The 19,285-nt window shown below is 41.4% G+C and overlaps 1 protein-coding gene across 3 annotated transcripts; it reads right to left on the bottom strand.

Moving 5' to 3' along the window:
• Positions 1-207: 207 nt before the first annotated feature.
• On the bottom strand, positions 208-11,664 carry LOC110534861 (ubiquitin carboxyl-terminal hydrolase 2). 3 transcript variants are annotated; one of them, XM_036989857.1, is made up of 13 exons: positions 11,483-11,664; positions 11,009-11,206; positions 6,623-6,673; positions 6,297-6,420; positions 5,545-5,656; positions 4,591-4,701; positions 4,173-4,237; positions 3,982-4,085; positions 3,811-3,891; positions 3,440-3,518; positions 2,772-2,879; positions 2,066-2,186; positions 208-1,317 (listed from the first exon to the last, which is right to left on the bottom strand). In XM_036989857.1, exons 2-13 carry the CDS (start codon positions 11,165-11,167, stop codon positions 1,230-1,232), a joined length of 1,203 nt encoding a protein of 400 aa, XP_036845752.1. In that variant the 5' UTR covers positions 11,168-11,206; positions 11,483-11,664; the 3' UTR covers positions 208-1,229. The 3 variants fall into 3 exon arrangements, with proteins under 3 accessions (XP_036845752.1, XP_036845751.1, XP_036845753.1); XM_036989856.1 differs by having other exon boundaries at positions 11,009-11,664; XM_036989858.1 differs by lacking the exon at positions 11,009-11,206 and having other exon boundaries at positions 11,483-11,663.
• Positions 11,665-19,285: the final 7,621 nt, after the last annotated feature.

Here is a 19,285-nt window from a genome sequence, read left to right as displayed (position 1 = left end):
CCCCTATTAGTCCATTATCCCTGCACATTGTAAAAATGTCACTGACCCGAGAACTGACCCTGTATGCAACTTACTTATTTTCTGGTGTTCATCTTGTTTCTATTTCTCATGTCTTTTTGTTCTACTTTATTTTATAATACTATTGTGGGGAAAGAGCTTACAAGAATGGCATTTCACAATACTTGTGCACATGACAATAATACTTGAAACTTGAAAAATAGTGATATTTTAATGATTAGAACAACAGTACAGTTACATTCACCATGTTGTTTTATAAATACAAAAATACGCGTTTAGTCATACAAAACATAGCTAGAGATGTAGTTTCTCTCAATCTCGTTTTGCAATGGCATGATATCTCCACGACTAGTTTGAAGTTGGAGAGGGACCGCTCTCTCTGTCTCTCTCTTTCACACATGCACACAGCAGTCACACACACACAGTCCTATTGAAACGGGAGGAAGATGAGGTTGTGCAAAACCTACAACCACAGCACACCAACAGATGGTGCTAGAGAGTCATCCCATCTCCAAAGTCACAGATATGATGACGTCTAATTTAAATAGAATCATTTACAGAACGGAAGGTCGGAGTGATAAAGTCTTTCATGCCTCAGTGGTGACCTTGAAACGAATGACAACTCCGGCGTGGGGTCATACAGTCCTCGTTGTAGTGCATAGAGAGGCATCTTCACCGTCTGCATGGTGACCACACACACACACACACACACACACACACACACACACACACACACACACACACACACACACACACACACACACACACACACACACACACACACACACACACACACACACACACACACACACACACACACACACACACACACACACACACACACACACACACACACACACACACACACACACACACGTCACCGGGACTTTCAATGATATTCAAAGGACATGTTTTTAGCTGGAAAGGGCCTTCCCATTGTCCCAATGCTCTTCCCAATGTCCCCGGAAGATGGTTGAACCACAACTCAATCTCTGTATCCTGGCAGTACAGTGCAGCCTATGTGCTGAAGCTAAATCCATAGTGCCAAGGGCTCCTGTATAAAGATATAGCATACTGTATGCAGTCCACAGAGCAAGGCTCAAACATCAACCATCAGACCCAGACACAGGCCTAATAGGCTCATTGCATATGTCATCCATATGACCAGACTGCCAGGCTTTATGTAGCCCATATGTCCATGACATGTAGCTTCAGAGGCGTGAATGAGAGGAGGCCAGCTCATAGAAGAGCACGTAGGCATCACTGCTGCGGACCTGGCTGGATGACATGGAGCTCACCCTGTAAGGACACAGAGAACAGGTGTGTGTTAATCAGAGCATTGTTATAGAAATACAGACAAACCCACATATATAGAAATAATCACTGAGTGTACAAAACATTAGGAACACCTGCTCTTTCCATGACATAGACTGACCAGGTGAATCCAGGTGAAAGCTATGATCCCTTATTGAATACACCTGTTAAATCCACTTAAAATCAGCATAGATAAAGGGGAGGAGACAAGTTAAACAAGGATTGTTAAGCCTGGAGACAATTGAGACATGGATTGTGTATTTGTGCTATTCAGAGGGGGAATGGGCAAGACAAAAAGATTTAAGTGCCTTTGAACAGGGTATGGTAGTAGGTGCCAGGCACACTGGTTTGTGTGTCAAGAACTGCAATGCTGCTGGGTATTTCATGCTCAACAGTTTCCCCTTGTGTTTCAAGATTGGTCCATCACCCAAAGGACACCCAGCCAACTTGACACAACTGTGGGAAGCAGTGGAGTCAACATGGGCCAGCATCCCTGTGGAACGCTTTTGACACCTTGCGTATAGAGGCTGTTCTGAGGGCAAAAGGGGGTCCAACTCAATATCAGGAAAGTGTTTGTAATGTTTTGTATACTCAGCTTAGTGATATACACACATAGAGACAAGCAAACAGATAACAAACAAACAGAAAACAGAGCCATTAACTCTGATATAGTAGCAAACTACTCCTAGTGGTATTATGAGGATGTATATTACATCATGGTATCATTACATACCTAGAGTCATTGTAGCTGTACCACTCTCCAAGGGCTGGGTTCCTGCAGTAGGCTGTGTAGTGGCCACCCAGCGTATTCCCAGAGTGGTTGGACACGGCATAGAGATTATACACTGTATTCACTACACAGAGAGAGAAAGAGAGAGAGAGATAGAGAGACAAAGATGAGTGTTATGTCATTGCATCACAATGCACAATGCATCACCAATGCATTCAGTTTCAACAGTCCCCTAACATCATTGAAAAACAATGTATGTTTTAAGCCTCATTTATAAAGAGGATGGGTTATCTAGACTGTACACAAAGCAAGGCTGGGCTCCTGTATAAAGATATAGTATACTGTATGCAGTCCACAGAGCAAGGCTCAAACATCAACCATCAGACCCAGACACAGGCCTAATAGGCTCATTGCATATGTCATCCATATGACCAGACTGCCAGGCTTTATGTAGCCCATATGTCCATGACATGTAGCAGGAGCCCACAAAGCAAGTCAGTTCAACTGGGCGGTAGTGTGTGTGTGCGTCCTGAGTTCAATGAAGCCAGATGATCCAGTCAGTACTTATATCAGGCCAGTCAATAAACGTCATATCTGTACAAGACTCTTCAGAAATGGCCCTGAAAGCACTTCTAAAAAGAAAACCAATACAATATCAAAGTAGCAGGAGACAGAGTGCGTGTTTGTTGAGTGTGTGTGTACTACTTACTGCTGTTCTCAGAGCAAAATTCTCTCATGTCCAGCTCTTTGAGGGGGAAGTTGACGTAGGTGGAGAGCTTACTAGTTCGAACACGGTTCTCTGAGAAGCGCTTGAGGTCTGGGACAGGGGCTCGGTCAAGGACAAGCACATGGACAGCTGAAGCATAGAGCTATTGAATGCATAGTGGCATAAATGGCTATTGATAGAATAATAGTATAGCTATTGATAGCATTGATATTGGTAGCATAGTAGCATAGCTATTGATAGCATAGTACCATATCTAGATATTGATATATATTGATAGCGTTGTAGCATTGCTATAATGCAATTCTCTACCTGGCTTTCATAGGGCAGCGGACTACATAGGTTAACCCCAGAAGCCAGAACCATAAACTTTTAATACACTTTTTGAAATATATAACATTTCAACGACTTTGGCTCCAAAGTTCCTTGAAAATGACAGTTCATTCTAGCTATGTATCTGGTTATAGTGTTATTGCTACTCTTCTACTACTATAAGGTTATACAACATCAACTATTACTAAAACTATTACCACAACAACTATTACTATTAGTAAAACTATTACTACTACACTTATTACTACTAGATTGGAAGTAACTTAATTGTTGGGAGAACCAATGATGGGGACACTAATATGAAGTAATGGAAAGGATACGAAGCACAAGGATTTGAGGGAACTTCTGGATGGTGAACTTCTTAGTGCATTTCCGCCTGGTTTTACACCTGTAGCATGTCTGGAGGAGGATGTATTTGGAAATTAACTTGGAAAGAATTTGAAACATTAAAATACACTGACTCAAATACACACCCATGAGTTTAAACCAGTTATTTGAAAATAGTATTTGAAAAGTCTCTTAAATACAATTTGGTCGACTATTTGGTTTTTAAAAATAAGCATTCAAATACTCAAATAAAATGACTTGTTGGGCTGTGCATTTGAAAATACTCAAATACACAGGAAAATTATTTTTAATACCAAAAACTCAAATAACAGACAGACACAGACACACACCAATAGCACCTTACCGGTTTCTCATCTCCATCCAGTACGTCTTCTTTAGTGAAGAGTCGCATGCAGTCTGTCAGACTCACCTCCCCTGAACCTTTCTGTGGACGCAAACACCCTCAGTTAGGCACAGCTTTTTCACTGTGTGTGTGTGCCTGCATGTGAGTGTGCATGTGAGTGTGTACACTGACCTTAGCGATGGGTAGTGACAAGTCCCAGAATGGATCGAACACAGTGGAGCAGTAACCACACTCACTGCAGGTCAGAGAGCTCTTCAGCTGGCCCACAAACAGATCTATACAGAGAAACAGATACACTATTACACACAATGAAAATCACACTTGTAATATACACACTTGTTCTCAGTCACTCAGACACTTACCAACCACTTTGCTGTCCTCTCTCTCTAGATATTTGTTCCACATTCTCTTCCCTTTCTCATTGTCACTGTGGAGGAGACAAACACAGATCCCACATATGTTTACATTCAAACAAGCTCCTCTAGAACAGACACACTCCTCTCCAATACAGATCCCAGGGGACTTTAATCTGAGGTACCAAGGTCTTGTTAAAAAAACAACAACTATAAAACATGACTCATTACAAAGGCAGTTAACAGCCTGAATATCATGAGGCATGTCTAGGCATGTCTAATCCTAGGAGAACATGTCAAGGTCGTGTTCATGAGGCACCAAGCTGAAGAAAACAGACTAAGAAATGCTAATTGTCGTTTTCTGTTTCAAAACGATTCAAACTAATTAACATGCTCCTGGGTTGGTGCTACGGGAGGTGAGACTTACGGCAAGTGGTCAATGTCCTCGGACGGGAGCCTGGGCCGCACTGTGACCCTGTTGACCTCGTTGTGGAGGCCGTCCAATAGGAAATGCAAGAACTCCTGAGCATCCTGCTGACTGGAGTAGAGAGAGAGAGAGAGAGAGATGGGGGAGAGAGAGAGAAAGAGAGATGTTTACTTTCAAAAGCTTATTATTTCAACCACAGCCACAAAATGAGAAATGAGTATAAAAGATGTGTCTACATTAATGCCTTATGGAGAGAGAGAGAGCTAGAGAGAGGGGTGAGAAAGTACGATGACATTTTTAATAGTTTTAATGCCTTATGGAGAGAGAGAGAGCTAGAGAGAGGGGTGAGAAAGTACGATGACATTTTTAATAGTTTTAATGCCTTATGGAGAGAGAGAGCTAGAGAGAGGGGTGAGAAAGTACGATGACATTTTTAATAGTTTTAATGCCTTATGGAGAGAGAGAGAGCTAGAGAGAGGGGTGAGAAAGTACGATGACATTTTTAATAGTTTTAATGCCTTATGGAGAGAGAGAGAGCTAGAGAGAGGGGTGAGAAAGTACGATGACATTTTTAATAGTTTTAATGCCTTATGGAGAGAGAGAGCTAGAGAGAGGGGTGAGAAAGTACGATGACATTTTTAATAGTTTTAATGCCTTATGGAGAGAGAGAGAGCTAGAGAGAGGGGTGAGAAAGTACGATGACATTTTTAATAGTTTTAATGCCTTATGGAGAGAGAGAGCTAGAGAGAGGGGTGAGAAAGTACGATGACATTTTTAATAGTTTTAATGCCTTATGGAGAGAGAGAGAGCTAGAGAGAGGGGTGAGAAAGTACGATGACATTTTTAATAGTTAAGAAAGTTCACATTAAATGAACTCGCTTTCTCCCAGCACATTTATGGCCATAGAAATAGAATTACTAGATCAGACCACAGCCCTTTTCTGAATAGACGTACTTGTATCCCACAAATTTGGGCGCATATCTCTGGATCTGGGTCTTGAAGTCTGAGGGACTGATTGCCTCGCTGCTGACTGACGTCCATAGGGTCTGAGTGAGTTTGGCAAACTCTGTTAGAGAAAGACAGAGGGATAGAGAGGGAGAGAGAGAGAGAGAGAGAGAGAGAGAGAGAGAGAGAGAGAGAGAGAGAGAGAGACAGAGAGAGAGACAGAGAGAGAGAGAGACAGAGCGTGGCAGAGACAGACAGAGAGAGGAAAGAAAATGAGACCACTTTTAGTCATTGTACTGTTAAGCAGAGGTCACATTGCAGGGGAGAGGAGCCATGTGAAGAATATCAATCAGGTAGTAGACAGAACTACTGTTACTGTTCACCATCTCCAAACCCTGTCTGGGGATCAGTGCGTATGTGTTTGTGTGTGTACATGCACAGAATAGCTCCTATATGTTTCAAATCAACTTAAGACACAATTTGTGTACGTTTTAAGCATACAGGTTGTTACGAATTAGAGGTCAGTATTATAGTGACCCTTAGGTGGTTCTGTAAATATTCTTAGGATGATTATTATGTTGCATAAACATGATTAGTGCTTTTTTTTACACCATTTTGTCCTTTTCTTTTTTTCAGCACTGGTCCACTGTCAAATTTTCCAGAATTGGTCAGCTGGTAACATCCTTCTAATGTCATTCTAATAATGCATTATACCTGCAGGCTTAAGTAAAGTGCAACCAGTTGGAGCAGTAGTGTCTTACCCTCCATGAGAGCAGCCTTGGCTCTGCAGTTGTTGTTGAGTTCGGTGCGGTGTGTGTTCCTCAGACAGTAGTCCCTCAGGTCAGGAGTGTTGCTCAGACACTGCAGGATCGAGTTCATGAAACACTACACCAGAAAATAGTAGGTGAGAGAAGGGGGAGACAGAGAGAGAGAAAAAGGAGAGAATATTTATTAAGACTAGAAGTGCACACTTTTCAGTGACAGGGATAGATATTCCAAAGAGTGGACATCAGATCTGCTACAAACCAGACATAAGCACAGTGTAAAAACAGACTTGTGTTAGTGGCGGATGTAATGGTTTACTCACTGTGTTGCCGAGGTTTCTCAGTCCCACTAGGCCTTGAGGACTCTTGGAGTTCTGTTGAGACAAAGACAGGGAGACACAGGTTAGAGCAAGGCAGAAATCCCTCTTCACTCAGTCCCTGATACATGTCAACTTAAAGGGACACAGGACCAAACACATACCATTGTATTGCCTGCGCTACAGATGGCTATTTCGGTCCACTAATACAGGACTGGTAAAGGACCAGTGCACTACTTTAGTGAAAAATAAAATGTTCAACAACAAACCAAAAAATTGCCATGCTACAGACTGCAATTTTTTTATTTTTTTTTAAATAAATGTTTTTATTAATATATATTTTTTTTTATTCCCCCTTTTTCAGGGGGTGCTGCAGCACCCTCAGCACCCCTACTTCCCGTGGCTCTGGTTGGATGTTCACTGGAGTGGTGTGACCTTGTCTGAAAGGTTTTTGATGGTCAGAGTGTATCGTTGCCTTAAGGTCAGAGTACACACGTGGTAGCTACGTCATGAGTGGTGTGCTTTGTGTCGTTGCAAGACGTTGGGTGAGGGACACTGCTTTCCATGACCAAAACACAAATAACCACCATCTGTAGCTCAACAACTGAAAGAACAAAACCTGACCTATCAGGCCTGCATTAGAACCAGGGCAAAGATCAATTATATCCTGATCTCTTCCATATTGCTATTGTTGTTCAGGACAGATACTAATAGCAATACTATGGTAATACTATGGTATTGTTTGTCATATTTTATCATCTCAACCAATGCCATTTAGTAAAATCATGTGGTTTTCATTATCGGACTCCCATATTTTTTCCAACACACATTCAAGGAAGGGAATGTGAGCAAAACCGAACCTCATTTACCACCATTTGTTGGTGACCTCTAAAACATAATTTTGACACACAAATGTATCATATTTTCTTAATATTTTATATCAGTCCTTATATAACTAAGCCTATCTTCCATTATAAGTAAATTAAGCAATCATAACATAAATTAATGTATCATTTTTTTTTGTATTATTTAAAAAGTCTATGCAAATTCCAATACAAAATTTGTTTACTCTAATTAGGCAACTCAACAGGCTGGTTAAGATATTTCCGATGCATTATATATCAAAGTTTAAGTCACGCGAACATAAATTATTCATTTATGGCCTACACTGAGGACAAATACATATATTCTGCAACAAAAAATTCAGCTATTTTTTTCTTGGTGTTAAAGGGATAATGTGTTCATTTAGTATTGAATACTGGTTTAAACCAGTGCAGGGTTAAGCAGGTTTAATGGATAATACTGCTTTTCCAAGCTTACTGCTACATGTAACCTACTCTATACAGTGTCCCTGTAATACACGTTGCTGTACAGGGACATTTCTGGGGAACGGAAAGTCTTGGAAGTTACATATTAATATTACACATGCATCTAGTGTTCTATGTAGGCTAGTCCAGATTAGGGTGGGGGGTTTGGTGACAGTGTAACATGTGGGGAGGGAAGCCACGCATCATCAGTACTGTACATCTGCTGACGAATGAAACACCTAAACTGGTAGCACCTATCTGACGCCACACACACACAGAGAGATAGTCAAGCAAGCACAAACAGTCAGGCACATACAGGCCTAAAAGCAGGTACACACACACACACAAACACACACACACACACACACACACACACACACACACAGGAGAGATAGTCAAGCAAGCACAAACAGTCAGGCACATACAGGCCTAAAACAAACGGCCACACATGCCATAGACATGCACACTGTGAATTAAGTCTGAAACATGAGTCAGTGACTATTCCGTCCCAGACCAAACCCCTCCACATACTGTACAGTACATAGCACCACAATGCCACTTCTCACAACCAGACAGGTACCAAATGCCTCATACTTCTCATAGTTCACTTTCCATTGTCAGTGCAGTATAGGCCTTGTCTCTAGAGGTCAAACTCTCATTGAGCGGTAGTGTGAGTACTGAGTAGAGACTGCGCCGCTGCACATGGCCAATCAGAGGGTGTGTCTGGGTCCACACTGCATTGTTAGCTCTGAAACAGAGCATATGGCTTGAGCAGCATGCACAGGCCAGTTCCTCACAACCTGGGTACAAATAGCACCGGAGCCAGGACACTGGGACACTAGTACAGTGATTACTAAGGAGAGGCCTGTGGAGAATGGGCTCTGTCGGCATGTGGCTCACTCGGGACATGGAGGTAGGTCCAACAATAAGGGCCCTGATTGGCTGACGGCCAATGGAGGAAGTAATTCCATTGGGGAGGAAGTCATTCCATTGGTTGGCACAGATTGAAAGTATGAGAGTGGGGAGAACATTGTGTTCCAGCCTTACTGTGCAGGACTGGTCACAGGCAAACAACTTGTGACTGGGACACACATGCACACATACAAACACACCTCGCTTTATACCGTAGCACCACCCAGCAGACACACTGTAGGCTGACTGTACAGCTCATACCAGTGAGACCAAAACTGTGGTGGATAAAGCAGTGATAATGTATTACAACCATTGATGTTGTTGAAGCGGTGATAATGTTGTGTTACCGTTATTCAATGGTTATCGGTGACAGTCCTGACTGAGGAACATTCTGCTCTCCCCGTAAAGGACATCCATATATTTAGGCCCTCGGCCCATTCTGAGAATCCATGTGCCCTATCACCCACAGCGTACTGTACATCAGATATGGTGAGACTTTCCTGCCGATAAAAGCTGATATTCCTTATCTTGGTGTTCGCTCAAACCTCATTACACAATGTCACGCCCTAATTGTTAGTGTGACACAGGGCAAATAGTGCTAACAGTGTTCTTAATGTGTGTTGTGGTTATGCAACCATCGACAAATCAGGCTATCTTCGTCCACAAGTGCTGACAGGGCTTTCCTCTATCAACCAGGGAACATTGTGATGTAAAACACTGCTCTTTATCAAGTGTATACTTTCAAGGACAAGCCGTCACCGAGGGCAATAATTATGAATGGTGTTTCATTGTGAGGTTTTGTGTTGAGAACTTGCCTGATAGAAGGAATGCTAAACAAGCACTGTGAGCCTTTGGCTTGTCCACTAGGGGCCATCCTGTCATTTACTCAGGGTTCATGTAAGGATTCCTGGGCCCATATTCTCAAAACGTCTCACAGTTGATCCAGGATCAGGTTCATGTAATCTAATTCATTATGATCTTAAAGTCTAAACTGATCCTAAATCAGCAATTATACTCTCAGACACTTGATAAATACAATCGCTGATGTTGATCTCCTGCCTGCTTATGTCATGGCATATTATACAGGCCTTACATTTTATAATACATTTACATTTAGGCCTAGATATATTTAAACATATATATTTTTCAAGAACGATTTCAGTGTTGTTTAAATAGGCAGTGCTACATCAGATGAGGTTTTTTCTTTAGGCCTAATTATTCTCTCTACAATAGACTATAGTCTGCATGTCACATTGGAGGTAAAGGCACATATGAATCAGTATCCTCACAAATTTCCTGTACTGTAAAGCGTAGCCTACATTCAGGGCCAGAAAAGAACAGCTGGAGGTACGCCTAAATTATATACATTATGGCCAGCAGTGCACACACTCCTCCGGGTAGAGAAAGCTCATAGCAAAACTGCTGAAAGCCGGATTACGTAACCAAATCAACTGTGCGAGGTTACAGTACGAGTAACGTGACAAGCAGGCAGCTGGCTTGAGCGCTCCGCGGTTTTCAAATGCCGGATGCCTTGAACACAATGTGAAAACTTTTCCTATTGGATTGAAACGATTCCTATACCGTCATACCCTATTTAGATCCACCTTAGTACACAAAGCAACAACATAAATTACCTGAGCCTAAATTGGCCTGAGTATGGTGACATCCTTCCACCACACATATTGTAATTATATTATATTATCAAAAATCATGTCGAAATCATTTGTAGGCCTGCCTATTCAACCTACAGGTGCATCACTTAAAATTACTTGACTTTAGCTTTGGAAAATCAATAACTATTAACGCCACGGAATCGACAAGATTCCAAGTTCCAACATGGAAGGAACAGTTTAAAAATCCTCAATCTCTAAAAGCAATTTCATAACACATTTAATCTGTTGCTCACAGATTATAAATGGTATTATTATGTAAGTACGTTTAGCTGCCAACATTATCCTTTACTGGGTTTATTTTTGGGTGGGAATGTCTCCTGTAACTAAAACAAATCTATCCAAGTTTTTGTCAATATCAAATCGGCCCATAATTGGCTAAATCGACTGACAGTGTGGTCGATTTGGCGTGCCCATACAATTTACGGCATGGGCACTCCACATCTGTAGTGCATGGACTACCTGAATATCCCTTTGCTTGCAGACCGAATAGGCGCACTCACCTTGGCTTGATTGATAAGCAGACCCACAAATGTGGACATCAACAATGACCGCGACATTGGAGGACTCTTCCTGCGCAGGTCCGTCTTTAGGAAGGGGAAAGCGGATGCCGGTGACTCCTCCGGCACCGTCACGGTGTAAGACTGTCGCAGACTAGGCATGATGGCGGTGTAGCGGCGGTGTAATAGCAGACTACAGACCTACAATCAATTTGCGGTGGCGATGGTTAAAAGTTGTTTACTGTGACTGAAACAGTAGTCCTGCGTAACGTTGTTGATCTCCCCCCTATTTTTTTATATATTTTTTCTGATTGAGATGACACGGTTTTCAATTCGAATCCCTTGAAACACATAATTAGACATAAAACAGGCTCTGGTGATAAATAGTTGCGATGTGCAGTAAAAACAACAACAATATAGCAGACACCTTGTTCACTAGAATAACAGACCCGCAACTCAATCTGGAATATCACTCACTGCCTGCTGACTGAGACCGATTCGGTTTTATGTGATTCCACCTCTCCAAGTGTGGGTTGAAGAATAATCGAGTCGGTGTGCACTTTCGTTTTACTACAATGTGCACACGCCCCCTCAGACTCTCTAGACGTCACGAAGTGTCTCATGCTTGTTGAGAGCAGTGGTTGAGAGAGACGTCAAACTGCAGAGGACAAGACCTTCTCAACATTCACAGAGGACGATGATGAAATGGGAGAGGGGGTGGGGGGAAGAAGGAGGAGGCCCGAGAGGAGGGTAGGGGACAGGGTGGCGGAAAATAAGGTCCATATATGGAAAAGCACGATCTGTCTGTGTCTGTCTGTTTCTGTAGGCTATAGAACAATCTACCCATCCATCCATTTTAATACTTTGCCATACAGCGTTGGTTTCTTCCATCTTGACAGGTGAATTTAGCTTGACCACATAATGCCTAATAACAGTGTAATGACCGTATAAGTAAAACCGATATTACATAGTATGACAACATTATGTCATGCTTATGGCATTAAGTAAATCAAAAGTCAATAACATCCGACATGTTGTTGCTTGCAAATTTAGCAAGCTAAAGCAACAATTGGTCTAGCCTCAAGCATTGCCATGTGATTCTCTAGAATATTGTGAATGAATGACAAAACTGGGTCACATCCAATAGGAAGCAAATAGCCCGAAACAGACTTACCTAAATCCGACCAATAAGAAAGCTTGTTTTCATTTTTCGTTGCCAAATGTTTTAGTATGGTGAGGCACTATTAAACACTATCCTGGCATATAGTAAGAGCAATGCAACACATTACCCAATCAAACCCTTTCCCTGGATTAATCTTCCTTCAAGTGACAGACTATTTTATTATGCCAGCAGATTTAGATGTAGGATCTTAATTTGATCCAGTTTGCTACAGCAGGAAAATAATCCTGCAGCAACAGGAAATGTGAATGATTAAATGGACATTTTTGTAGGGGTTGATACATTTTTCGGAATGGAAAATCAAGTCTGACATTTCTAAATGGAAATTACAAACTTCTGAAGCCTTTTTAAACAACAAAAGTAATACATCCACTCTCAAAACACAACAGCCAAAAAACAGAGCACTCTGCCCACCAATCTTAAGCAAAGTTTATATTTTCTTCATGTCATTACATAAGCAGCACAGAACTGTGAATAAGTGCATTCCTCTTGTGAAATGTTATTATATAAGAACTAGGAGAAACTGTGTTTACTAGCAGGCAAGAGGGCAGACGATTACCTATATACTCAGTGTTCCAAAGAGGTTCATAGGAGAACCCTCTGTGGAAAGGGTTCTACATGGAACCAAAAACAGTTCTACCTGGAACCAAAAGGGGTTCTTCAAAGGGTTCTCCTATGGGGACAGCCAAATAACCCTTTTTTGGTTTTAGATGGCACCTTTTTTTCTAAATGTGATCTTAGCACCTCTACATAGTTCAGGCCTATGCCATAAACTCCCTCCCTATCAGTGAGGTCTCTGTGTACATCAGAGATGTGTAACACAGAAGTTCCAAATGGCATCATATTCCATATATAGTGCACTACTTTTAACCAGGTCCCATAGGGATTAGGGTGCCATTTGGGACGCAACGACGCAGTCATGCATGCCTAATATTCCTTCACTGCCGCGACTGTTCAACCTGTTTGAAGCTTCAAGAAGCTTCAAGAAAGGGAAAAATGCAACAAGGATGGGCTAGATAGGGGGAAGGGGATGGATGGCAGAGCTATTACCAGCAACATTCCTGGCCCCCTGCCAGAAGTGGAAGATCACAACTTTACCAACCAGCTGAGGAAAACATATAGGGTGCGACCGAAATGGTACCTAATTCCCTATAAAGGCCTAGTGCACTACTTTTGACCAGAGTCTATGCGGCTAGCTAGGGGTACCTATCGAGCCAGAAGATTTCAAAATTTGTCTGGACCTCTGCAGGGGTGATCAGTCCTAGGAATGTAAAATTGATATTGAGAAAGAAGGTTCAGAACGGCGGCCTAATTCCCTTCACTGATATTTATTGCTGATGCGTTTCGGAGCAAGCTCTTTCTTCAAAGCACTATCAATGATCAATGATCACGAAAACAGAGAAACATTCTACAAGCTATAGCAAAGTACTCATACCCTACATTGGGCACAGATACATTTTGTTTAGAGTGCTGACAGTCTCCCTTGACATATCTCCAGAAAATATGCTGCATATTATCTCAGAGAGAAAGAGAGAGAGAGAGAAAGATAGAAAAAGAGAGCGCAAGAGAGAGAGAGAGAGAGAGAGAGAAAGGGAGGGAAGGAAACAGAGAGATAGCATGGCTTCACCTCTCTGTGTCCAGTGTAATGTCTCCACACTAACAGAATCAGGAGGATAAGCCCTAGACAGTAGACAAACAGTGACGTCACCGCGACCACTGCAGTGACTCAGACTGCTCTGGGGGACCCTAAAATAGCTCCCAATACACACACACACACTCGGCTGGCATTTAGTGAACACAGCACAGATGTGCACACAGATAGTCGGACACGCACACACAGCTAACGTGATTATGAGTGATTATTGAAGAACACACAGGTGTTTGTAATCATGGCTGGCTGTGGCTTGATTTAATTGTTTGATTTACAGATATAAATAGAACACATAAAAAATCATGAACGGATAACATACGATCATAAATACTACATACATTGGCTACATAGGCCTACAAACATTATTTACAATGGATAGCAAAAACACAATCATCACAAGATTGGCTTCAGATCAAACTCTACGTTGAGACCGAAGGGAGCAAGGGTCTTTAAATGAAAGATCCAGGCAATGCCGATATAGTGTTCGATGCCGGACATATGACTGTAAAAAGAAAACCAGGAAATCAGCTCCAAGTGATATTGGAAATATATTTCCATGGCTGAATCTAGTTGATGATCCCTGATATAGAGGGTCTCTCACAGCTACGTTGTTTTCAGGACAGAAATATAGACAGAGCTAACTCATTGAGTCTATGCAAACGCCACAGCCAGAATAGACATAGTTAACCTTGGAATGAGCCTGAAAGTACAGTATGAAAGCGAAACTCTGTCCCTCCTTGCTATCTGGCTGCAACATTACCTCGGCGCCATCCACTTCATCATTTATGAACCTGACTCCGGTAAAGTACATCTCAAGTCAAACCAATAGGAATGTAAAATAGACTATTGGACTCTGTGTACACCAGCCATAGCTGCAGGCTAATTCCTCTACCGACAGACAGGGAGGAGGTCCACTCTGTAAAAATAAAATTATAAAAAAATAAAAACACTAAATGGCCAGCCGCGCCACTTGGTTTGCTATAAAGCTGAGTGCTGGAGAAATGTAGTTCATGAGGCATTTCTAAGATATATTCTTCAAGAATCAATGGATCCAGTACATCATTATACTGTTTAATACATTACTGTACATTATTTCTGTACATACTGTAAGTACATTTCTAAGTCACTGGGTGATCTGAAAAGTCATATTCAGTCAATCAATAAAATAATAATACATTTAGCTTTAGAAAGGTTCAGAACTTTTGTGAAACATCACAGCACAGTTGAAAAATATATGGCAAATAGAAATCCAATATGGACGGTGTTAAGAGATAGAGGGGAGGGGTTGAATGGAGCTGAAGGTTGGGACTAATAACTAATAACAACAAGATAACCAATGTAAAACAAACTGTGTCCAAAAAAACATATATAGGTTCAGAACTTTAGTGAAAGAGCACAGTGTGAAAGATACAGCAAATAGAACCGGATGGACATCAGAAATAGATGGAAGAGGTTGAGGGTAGAGGAAGGACAGGAGTAAAAACAAACAAAATATAACTATTGTAAAATAGACTGTGTCCATAAAATGTATATACTACAGTTAAAGTAAGAAGTTTACATACATGTCACGTTCTGACCATAGTTCTTTTGTGTTTTAGTGTTGGTCAGGACGTGAGCTGGGTGGGCATTCTATGTTGTGTGTCTAGTTTGTCCGTTTCTATGTATGGCCTGATATGGTTCTCAATCAGAGGCAGATGTTAGTCATTGTCTCTGATTGGGAACCATATTTAGGTAGCTTGTTTTGTGTTGGGGTTTGTGGGTGGTTGTTTCCTGTCTTTGTGTTTATGCACCAGATAGGACTGTTTTGGTTTTTGGCCACGGTTGTTGTTTTTGTAATTGTGTTCATGTTTAGTTTCTCTTATTAAAAACCATGAATTATAACCACGCTGCATTTTGGTCCTCCTCTCCTTCGACAGAAGAAAACCATTACAATACAGTTAGGTTGGAGTCATAAAAACTAATTTTTCAACCACTCCACAAATTTCTTGTTAACAAACTATAGTTTTGGAAAGTCGGTTAGGACATCAACTTTGAGCATGACACAAGTAATTTTTCCAACAATTGTTTACAGACAGATTATTTCACTCATAATTCACCGCGTCATAATTCCAGTGGGTCAGAAGTTTACATACACTAAAATGACTGTGCCTTTAAACAGCTTGGAAAATTCCCAAAAATTAGGTCATGGCTTTAGAAGCTTCTTATAGGCTAATTTATATCATTTGAGTCAATTGGAGGTGTACAGGTGGATGTATGACTACCATCAAACTCAGGGCCTCTTTGCTTGACATCATGGGAAAATCAAAAGAAAGCAGCCAAGACCTCAGAAAAAAAATTGTAGACCTCGACAAGTCGTTGGGAGCAATTTCCAAATGCCTGAAAGTACCACGTTCATCTGTACAAACAACAGTACGCAAGTATAAACATCCTGCTCAGGAAGGAGACGCATTCTATCTCCTAGAGATTAACGTACTTTGGTGCAAAAAGTGCAAATCAATCCCAGAACAACAACAAAGGACCTTGTGAAGATGCTGGAGGAAACGGGTACAAAAGTATCTATATCCACAGTAAAACGAGTCCTATATCGACATAACCTGAAAGGCTACTCAGCAAGGAAGAAGCCACTGCTCCAAAACCCCCATAAAAAAGCCAGACTATGGTTTGCAACATCACATGGGGACAAAGATCGTACTTTTTGGAGAAATGTCCTCTGGTCTGATGAAACAAAAATAAAACTGTTTGGCCTTAATGACCATTGTTATGTTTGGAAGAAAAAGGGGGAGGCTTGCAAGCCGAAGAACTTCATCCCAACAGTGATGCACGGGGGTGGCAGCATCATGTTGTGGGGGTGCTTTGCTGCAGGAGAGACAGGTGCACTTCACAAAATAGCTGGCATCTATTATGTGGATAAATTGAAGCAACATCTCAAGACATCAGTCAGGAAGTTAAAGCTTGGTCGCAAATGGGTCTTCCAAATGGACAATGACCCCAAGCATACTTCCAAAGTCGTGGCAAAATAGCTTAAGGACAACAAAGTCAAGATATTGGAGGGGCCATCACAAAGCCCTGACCTCAATCCTATAGAAAATTTGTTGGCAGAACTGAAAAAGCGTGCGCAAGCAAGGAGGCCTACAAACCTGATTCAGTTACACCAGCTCTGTCAGGAGGAATGGGACAAAATTCCCCAAACTTATTGTAGGAAGCTTGTGGAAGGCTACTCAAAACGTTTGACACAAGTTCAACAATTTAAAGGCAATGCTACCAAATACTAATTGCGTGTATGTCAACTTCTGACCAACTGGGAATGTGAAATAAAAGCTTAAAAAAATCATTCTCTCTACTAAAATTCTGACATTTCACATTCTTAAAAGAAAGTGGTGATCCTAACTGACCTAAGGCAGGGAATTTTTACTAGGCTTAAATGTGAGGAATTGTGAAAAACTGAGTTTAAATGTATTTGGCTAAAGTGTATGTGAACTTCAGACTTCAACTGTATGTATAAGCTGGAAGTAGAAGCCTAAGCGTTGTTGTTCACTAGTTTACTCCAATTAGAGGAGGGGTGGTAGGGTTAGAAAGTAATAAAATATATATATTTTTTTTAAAGACGCCTTACAGTGCCTTGCGAAAGTATTCGGCCCCCTTGAACTTTGCGACCTTTTGCCACATTTCAGGCTTCAAACATAAAGATATTAAACTGTAATTTTTTGTGAAGAATCAACAACAAGTGGGACACAATCATGAAGTGGAACGACATTTATTGGATATTTAAAACTTTTTTAACAAATCAAAAACTGAAAAATTGGGCGTGCAAAATTATTCAGCCCCTTTACTTTCAGTGCAGCAAACTCTCTCCAGAAGTTCAGTGAGGATCTCTGAATGATCCAATGTTGACCTAAATGACTAATGATGATAAATACAATCCACCTGTGTGTAATCAAGTCTCCGTATAAATGCACCTGCACTGTGATAGTCTCAGAGGTCCGTTAAAAGCGCAGAGAGCATCATGAAGAACAAGGAACACACCAGGCAGGTCCGAGATACTGTTGTGAAGAAGTTTAAAGCCGGATTTGGATACAAAAAGATTTCCCAAGCTTTAAACATCCCAAGGAGCACTGTGCAAGCGATAATATTGAAATGGAAGGAGTATCAGACCACTGCAAATCTACCAAGACCTGGCCGTCCCTCTAAACTTTCAGCTCATACAAGGAGAAGACTGATCAGAGATGCAGCCAAGAGGCCCATGATCACTCTGGATGAACTGCAGAGATCTACAGCTGAGGTGGGAGACTCTGTCCATAGGACAACAATCAGTCGTATATTGCACAAATCTGGCCTTTATGGAAGAGTGGCAAGAAGAAAGCCATTTCTTAAAGATATCCATAAAAAGTGTCGTTTAAAGTTTGCCACAAGCCACCTGGGAGACACACCAAACATGTGGAAGAAGGCGCTCTGGTCAGATGAAACCAAAATGTAACTTTTTGGCAACAATACAAAACGTTATGTTTGGCGTAAAAGCAACACAGCTCATCACCTTGAACACACCATCCCCACTGTCAAACATGGTGGTGGCAGCATCATGGTTTGGGCCTGCTTTTCTTCAGCAGGGACAGGGAAGATGGTTAAAATTGATGGGAAGATGGATGGAGCCAAATACAGGACCATTCTGGAAGAAAACCTGATGGAGTCTGCAAAAGACCTGAGACTGGGACGGAGATTTGTCTTCCAACAAGACAATGATCCAAAACATAAAGCAAAATCTACAATGGAATGGTTCAAAAATAAACATATCCAGGTGTTAGAAAGTAAAGGGGCTGAATAATTTTGCACGCCCAATTTTTCAGTTTTTGATTTGTTAAAAAAGTTTGAAATATCCAATAAATGTCGTTCCACTTCATGATTGTGTCCCACTTGTTGTTGATTCTTCACAAAAAAATACAGTTTTATATCTTTATCTTTGAAGCCTGAAATGTGGCAAAAGGTCGCAAAGTTCAAGGGGGCCGAATACTTTCGCAAGGCACTGTATATATATATGTGTGTGTATTTATATGTGTATGTATATGCAACCAATGTGAAATGGCTAGCTAGTTAGCGGGGTGCGCGCTAATAGCGTTGCAAGCGGTGACGTCACTCGCTCTGAGACCTTGAAATAGTTGTTCCCCATGCTCTGCAAGGACCGTGGGTTTTGTGGAGTGATGGGTAACGATGCTTCGAGGGTGGCTGTTGTCGATGTGTGTAGAGGGTCCCTGATTCGAGCCCAGGTAGGGGCGAGGAGAGGGACGGAAGCTATACTGTTACTTATATGTACAGTACCAGTCAAAAGATTGGACACCTACTGATTCCTGGGTTTTTCTTTATTTGTACTATTTTCTACATTGTAGAATAATAGTGAAGACATCAAAACTATGAAATAACACATATGGAATCATGTAGTAACCAAAAAAAGTGTTAA

This window comes from Oncorhynchus mykiss, chromosome 10 (genome assembly GCF_013265735.2).
Source record: "Oncorhynchus mykiss isolate Arlee chromosome 10, USDA_OmykA_1.1, whole genome shotgun sequence".
Taxonomy (NCBI): Eukaryota; Metazoa; Chordata; class Actinopteri; order Salmoniformes; family Salmonidae; genus Oncorhynchus; species Oncorhynchus mykiss.
This window is presented reverse-complemented; position numbering and strand designations above follow the sequence as displayed.

Bases quoted from the DNA above. Each gene is read 5' to 3' on its own strand.
- LOC110534861 (XM_036989856.1), bottom strand. From the start codon at position 11,167: ATGCCTAGTCTGCGACAGTCTTACACCGTGACGGTGCCGGAGGAGTCA. The intron at 6,674-11,008 runs GTGAGTGCGCCT...TTGTCTCAACAG, and splicing joins TGCTTATCAATCAAGCCAAG to AACTCCAAGAGTCCTCAAGG. The intron at 4,238-4,590 runs GTAAGTCTCACC...TCTCCTCCACAG, and splicing joins GAGGACATTGACCACTTGCC to TGACAATGAGAAAGGGAAGA.